The sequence below is a fragment of the Sander vitreus genome, chromosome 8 (assembly GCF_031162955.1).
Source record: "Sander vitreus isolate 19-12246 chromosome 8, sanVit1, whole genome shotgun sequence".
NCBI classification, from domain to species: domain Eukaryota; kingdom Metazoa; phylum Chordata; class Actinopteri; order Perciformes; family Percidae; genus Sander; species Sander vitreus.
In genome coordinates this window covers 27,050,161-27,056,160 of record NC_135862.1, presented here as the reverse complement: position 1 = coordinate 27,056,160, position 6,000 = coordinate 27,050,161, and the positions used below count along the sequence as shown (strand labels likewise).

General features: G+C 42.4%; 1 protein-coding gene across 3 annotated transcripts in view; it reads right to left on the bottom strand.

The window, feature by feature from the left end:
• Positions 1 to 340: 340 nt before the first annotated feature.
• The window catches only part of LOC144522543 (basic helix-loop-helix ARNT-like protein 1), a 39,146-nt gene continuing 33,486 nt past the window's right edge, over positions 341 to 6,000 (bottom strand). For all 3 annotated transcript variants that reach the window (XM_078257709.1, XM_078257711.1, XM_078257712.1), the window contains 2 exons: positions 3,622 to 3,715; positions 341 to 3,513 (listed from right to left, as the gene is read on the bottom strand). In XM_078257709.1, coding sequence (XP_078113835.1) covers positions 3,356 to 3,513; positions 3,622 to 3,715 — 252 coding nt within the window. In that variant the 3' untranslated portion in view covers positions 341 to 3,355. The remainder of the gene's footprint in view (positions 3,514 to 3,621; positions 3,716 to 6,000) is intronic.

Sequence of the window (6,000 nt, the reverse complement as noted above, 5' to 3'; positions counted from 1 at the left end):
GCGAGGTGTAAAGGTTGTGGTAAGGATATTCATTATCATAGAGGAAAAACGGACACTGAAATGAAGAATTCCACCCTGGCTGTCCCTTCTGACCTTGTTAACTGTCACAGGACATGATTAGCTCTATCCCCGTTACAAAGACCTACTCTACAGGATTACTGTCGCCTCCTCTCTATGACATGTATCGGTTTCTATACTCGCATCATCTACATTATAGCCTTCTCTGCTAACAAGATAGTTTTCATTGACAGTTAAATGTAGCCACAATACATCTGTGTATTAAGTGCTAAACAGATTTTTTTTTTTTTTTTTATCAAAATACAGTAAATCTGTCAGCAGAATTTAACTCAGAGGTGTTTATTTTTTAACTTCTCCCAACACCGGCAAAACAAGTTTGAAAGTAGCTATACGTGTTTTCATTTTTTGAGGGCTAGACTTCAGCCAAGGTACTGATGGCGGACATTTTAGATTCATTTTTTAAATATTCAGATTAAGTCAAAAAAAAAAAAAACTTTATTGGGGCCTGTGCTGTACCAGAATACTGATCCAGAGTTAGCCCTCCTGATGAGGGAATAGAGTTCAGTGACTGAAAAGTCTGACTGCATTATTAAGTGCTTCATATGGGTATTGGTGTAGATGGGTAGCCTGTCACCCAGAACACAGGTTTCTCTGTTAGCCGGACGATGCTAATTAGCCTGCCAACATGTGTTTACCTGTAGAAAGCTGTCTGTGAGGAGCAGACCTTAGTAAAATGGCAGTGAAGAACATGTTTTCTCACGGAGGAGCATTTAAATTGTCTTGGTTTGCAGTTGAATAGCTCTTCAGAGACATCAAGCGTGCCGTTACAGCCATGAACACACACCTGCACACTAAGCCGCTGCTGCCACCAGATTCAATTAACCTCTTTTTCTCCATTAAAGTCTGATTCTTTGTTGAAACAGTAGTCAGAGTTTCTCTACAGTTATTCATTCTTCTGCTGACTGCCTGCTATTAACACTCGTTAAGGACTTTCAGAGATTTTGCAGCTAAAAGGAGAACACTAGAGAACAAAGCACTAGAGGTCTTCACAGTTCCAGACAGTTTCTAATAACTGAACTGGGTCCAAATTGTATTGTGTAGGCACCCGTTGTATTGCCTAAGTGGATCTGAGCCGACTTGCTTTTAGATTTGATCACATATGCATGTGACATATTAATATATTGCTAATAATCATCATTAAAATGTTTTTGAGGCAACCAGATTATAAACTGTACAGTCCAGCCATCATCTACACCCTGTTATCCTTTGGAGGGTGTTTATCCCAGCATGCACTAGGTGTGAGATGGGGTACACCCTGGACAGGCCTGACGCCAAAGCTGTGTCCCAATTCCATGTACAGTATATATACTCTGTACTATTTTTTTTTTTTATAGTCATTTTAAACTGCTTTTGTTTTTTATTATATAAGAAATGATTAGGACTTTTCATTTCAATATGAATACAACTTCAGATTCTATTTTTGTTTTCTGTCTTCTTGTCTTTAAGTCTTTCTGAAGCTGTTTCATCATCAAGAATTACTTTAGATATTTTTTTTTTTAATGCTGTTTTAGATTTTTTTTTTTTTAAATGGGCATTTGCTGTGCCCTTTGAGCACTGACTTCTTGGAGAAAAGTGCACATAAAAAGCACACTCAAAAATCCAGGGATTTTAATATGCATGCTGACTGTTTTGAATATACTTTATTTGATAGCTTTTCCACTGTGAACACAGTACATTATGAAAACCTGCTTACAATTAGTATGGGATTGGGACGCAGCTCAACTGCCCAGGATCAGTGCTGGGCTGTGAGGTGATTTTGGTGTAGTGGCCACGGTTGGAATCGCCAGTCATGGTCAGGCGATGCACAACGGCCCAAAGAAACTTCAACACACACACACACACACACACACACACACACACTATACAAGCAATGGTTGTTAAACAATAAATACATTCATCTGAGTAAAGGGAAAACAGTCCAATATGACACTATGTATTTTCAAAATTTGAGCCATATGGTCCGATATCAAAAAAAAAAAAAAAAAAACTTACTTAAGTTAATTATTTTCCTGCCACTCGTGGCTAGGACAGTCCGTCAGATAGGGACTTGGATTCACAAGCTATATGGGTCTAGAAACATGGAAGTTCAAGTTCTTACTTACTTCATCTTTTAACTATATTAACTGGTAGCCCATCATGCTGCCAGTGTCTCTATTTTGTTGTGTGTGGATCGAATCACATTTTGGATCAGGTCTGAGTGTCCTCGCTTTGCATAAAAATCAATTTATGCACATCATGTTAGGTGTTGCACTGGTTCAATTCCAATGGAGTCCATCATTTTTTACTTGTGAAGACCTCTACTAAGCAAGTCATATGACAGCAAGAGCTTTGGGAGTATTGTTTTTGATAGCTTAAAATTTAACTTACAGGAAAAATACAGAAAATATAATTTAGTGAGGATGAATAGCTTATAGAAAAAACGAGATCATGTTTATGTTAGTTAAGGAAACAGCAGCTAGGTGGCTTTTTCAAAAAGGATTTTTTCATTATTTAAATGAACTGAAATACATCTGCTTGTGGAATTCTGTGGCTTGGGAATAAAGGACCTCTACGAATCTTCCGAGCAAATGACCAGAGGATAACTGTTGTGTGTTCATTCCCCATGCTGGAGATCAGCTGGCTAAAAAAGCCATTTTTGGGGGGAGTGCAACCACAGCCTTGTTTGTACGGCACCGACATCCTTCGAGGAGACTCGGACGTACAGTTAGAGATGGACGTACAGTTAGAGATGTTTAGATGGCTGCGGCAGGAGGGAGAAATCAAGCACTCCCCACCCAACACCACTCCACCCCACATCAAACTTCAACCACCATCTATGAATGTCTCAGGAGTTCTGTGTTGGTTCGGCGTTGGCTGTTGACCTGGCAATGACAGAGCCCAGAGCCACTGTTAGACAGAGTTCAGTCCATCAGTAGACACATTAGCACCGCAATCCCGTAACTTGAGATGCCATTTTCTGGACTGTTGTTAGAGTAATGGTCTCTAACCGTGGCAGAGACAACTAACACTGCAAACTGGATCATCTTAACACATCATTTGAAGGAGGGAATCCATGAAATCCAGGGTCTGCTTACAGTCTTGTGTGTAATACAAATCTTCAGTATCTGTAGATATTAAAATGTGCTAAGGTGGATTGTTTTTTTTTGCAGTGTAGTTGTGTACAGAGGGCAGGAAACATGACAGACAGAATTCAACCTGACTGAACTCTTTCATCAGTGGCTCTGGTGCTAAAGAGGGAATCTCCCTCTCCCCCTTTCCTTCTTCCCTTTTAGCTTCCTCACAAAGGCCAGGGCAGGTCGCTGAAGTCGACGGGGCCGCCCAGGCCAGCGTCCGCCTCCAGCAGGGACATGATGACCGCCATGGCCGCCTCGTCGTTGCTGGGGCTGCTGGAACCAGGCTCGTCCATGATGTCTATACTTAGGTGGGAGTTGTCACCTGAACAGAGGTAGAGTCATTGCAAAAAATTATGTTTGGAAAGGAGAAAACATCAAGTTAAAAAAACTCAGTAAGAAAATGTTCAGCGTGTGTGTATGTCCAACTCACTCATGATGGACTGGTTGGAGTAGGGGTAGCCTACAGAATCAGGGCCAGGAATAATCCCTGTGCTCGGCTGCTCGGGTGTCACTCCATTCTGAATCTATAGACACATACACGCACATATCAGTTTACTGTGAACACAGATCACTTTCAACCCGAGCTGAAAAGGTTTCCATTCTGTCCTCAAATATCTTTGTGTTTGTCCACAGAACAGACACTAAGGCACATGGAAAGAACAGATCAGTGTGAATGTGCTGTAGATGCATCAAAGTTTTCTTTACAACACTCAACACAGTCATTTTGTTGTTCTGTTTAATAATTATCAGGTAGCGTATACTTTTAATGATATAAGACTTTATTGATCCCCATGGACACAGTGGCTCGGTACAGAACAACCCTGCAACCTCTGCGGGACCATCAATGCCTCCCTCCAGCACGTCCTGTCAGGTTGCAAGACCGCACTGTCACAGGGTCGAATAAGATGGACTTGGGGTTTCGGGGAGCCAGACTGCACAAGGCAACACTTATAGGACTTTGCAGCCATATGGGAAGGATGAAGTGCGGTGGTGTGAGCCCCAAGCAATCTTGCACTGATCCGGAATGGGCAGGTCAGACAAGTGGGATCCAAGGCCATGTCAAAAACCACAGTGCTGATTGGGCCCAATGTTGCGGAGGCAGAGATGGAAGAGAGGAGGAAGAAAAGGATGCCGTTCACCCCTAAGGTGCGAACCCAGTAGCACCCCTAAGCAACCAAAGAATGGTGTCATGGCAAATTGTCAGAAGCCTAAAGATTCCAGGTCAAAAGAACAGGACCAAATGGCCAAAATCTAATGCAGCGGAGGAGAGGACAAACCTTGATTAACACCCGAGAGATCTAATCCAGAGAACCTTGTGTGGCCCAGTTGAAGCCAATTGTTACGTGTTGCATTTTGTTTTGTGTGTTTTCCTTTTGTTTGCCACTCTCTCCAGGTGTGTGTGCTTGCGTCGCCCCTGCAACTGATGCTGCTCAGCAATAACGAGGGGGAAGCGTTAAGTACCTTTTGCTGAGCCAGTGACAGGGGATGGGCTTCAGTAGAAGCCAGTGTGAGCCAGAGAGAGTGGTGTTCTTGCGTGTGCCAGGCTGGAGCCAGTGGGCCAGAGTGAAACCCGTGTCCACTCTGCTGTGTGCAAGTTTATTTGTGTGTTTATAACCTTGCTCTATTTAGTTTACGTTTTGTGCTAAATAGTCGTCTTCTTTCTGTTTTAGCAGTTTTGTTTAGTTTGTTAACAAATGATGATGAATAGTTAACCTTGAAGCGTTTCCGCCTTTCCTTGGTTTTCTTCCCCGGTTGGTTTTATTTAATTGTTACCGTCCTCCAACCCTAGACACGATAGGGACGTAACACCAAGCTAAACCTGTTTGGGGAAACCCTTTTGTAAGGATGCAGAGGCAGGTATGGCGAGGTAATCATCAAATAGGCAGTAGTGAGGACAGCGCTGGAGGAGGGCAGACACGTCCAAAAAAAAGAGGGTCTGAAAGTCCTCTTGGATGAGATCAGAGTAAGGCTTGTCAAACTAAGAAGGGCAGAGCGCATCTGGCAATGAAGGAAAAGGAAAGAGAAGGAGACTGCAAACTTCTTCAAGAATCCATTCCGCTACGCACGTGGGCTCCTAAAAGGAAAAGCCAGTGGAACACTGGAAGCCTCTAAAGAAGAGCTAGAGGAACACATGCACACTCAGTACAGCGACCCTTCAAGGAACGAGCCCCTAGGCCCACCAGGCTACATACTGAATGCCTCCAGAACCATCAGCCCTGTTTGACGCATCACCACCCAAACTCAGTGAGGTCCGGCAGGTGATCATGCGGGCAATATCAGCATCAGCATTAGAATACCGTACAAGTTGTATAACAACTGTACAAGAGGGCTGAAACTCCTATGGATCCTCATGAGAGTTGCCCAAGAAGAGCATCCCATCTGTGTGGCAAAGGGCAGTGGCGGTTTCTATCCCCAGGTCAGTGTGAATGTACTGTAGATGCATCAATGTTTCCTTAACACTCAACACAGTCATTTTGTTGTTTTGTTTAATAATTATCAGGTAGCATATACTTTTAATGATATTAAGATGTTATTGATCCCCATAGACATATTCACATGTCAAAAGCAGCAGAAGAAATTAAAAAAATTTGCAAACATTTATAAAATCCTGTTTTGTCATTATGGGCTATTGATGAGGGAAAAATGATTTTAGCTTAAGGCTGGAACATAAAATGTGTAAAAGTGAAGGTCTCAATACTTTCTGAATAGACTGTATATAAACAGTACCAGCCAAAGTTTTAACACACGTGTGTCCAAACTTTTGACTGGTATATACATGTACCAAAGACTGTATAAAATACATAGTCTC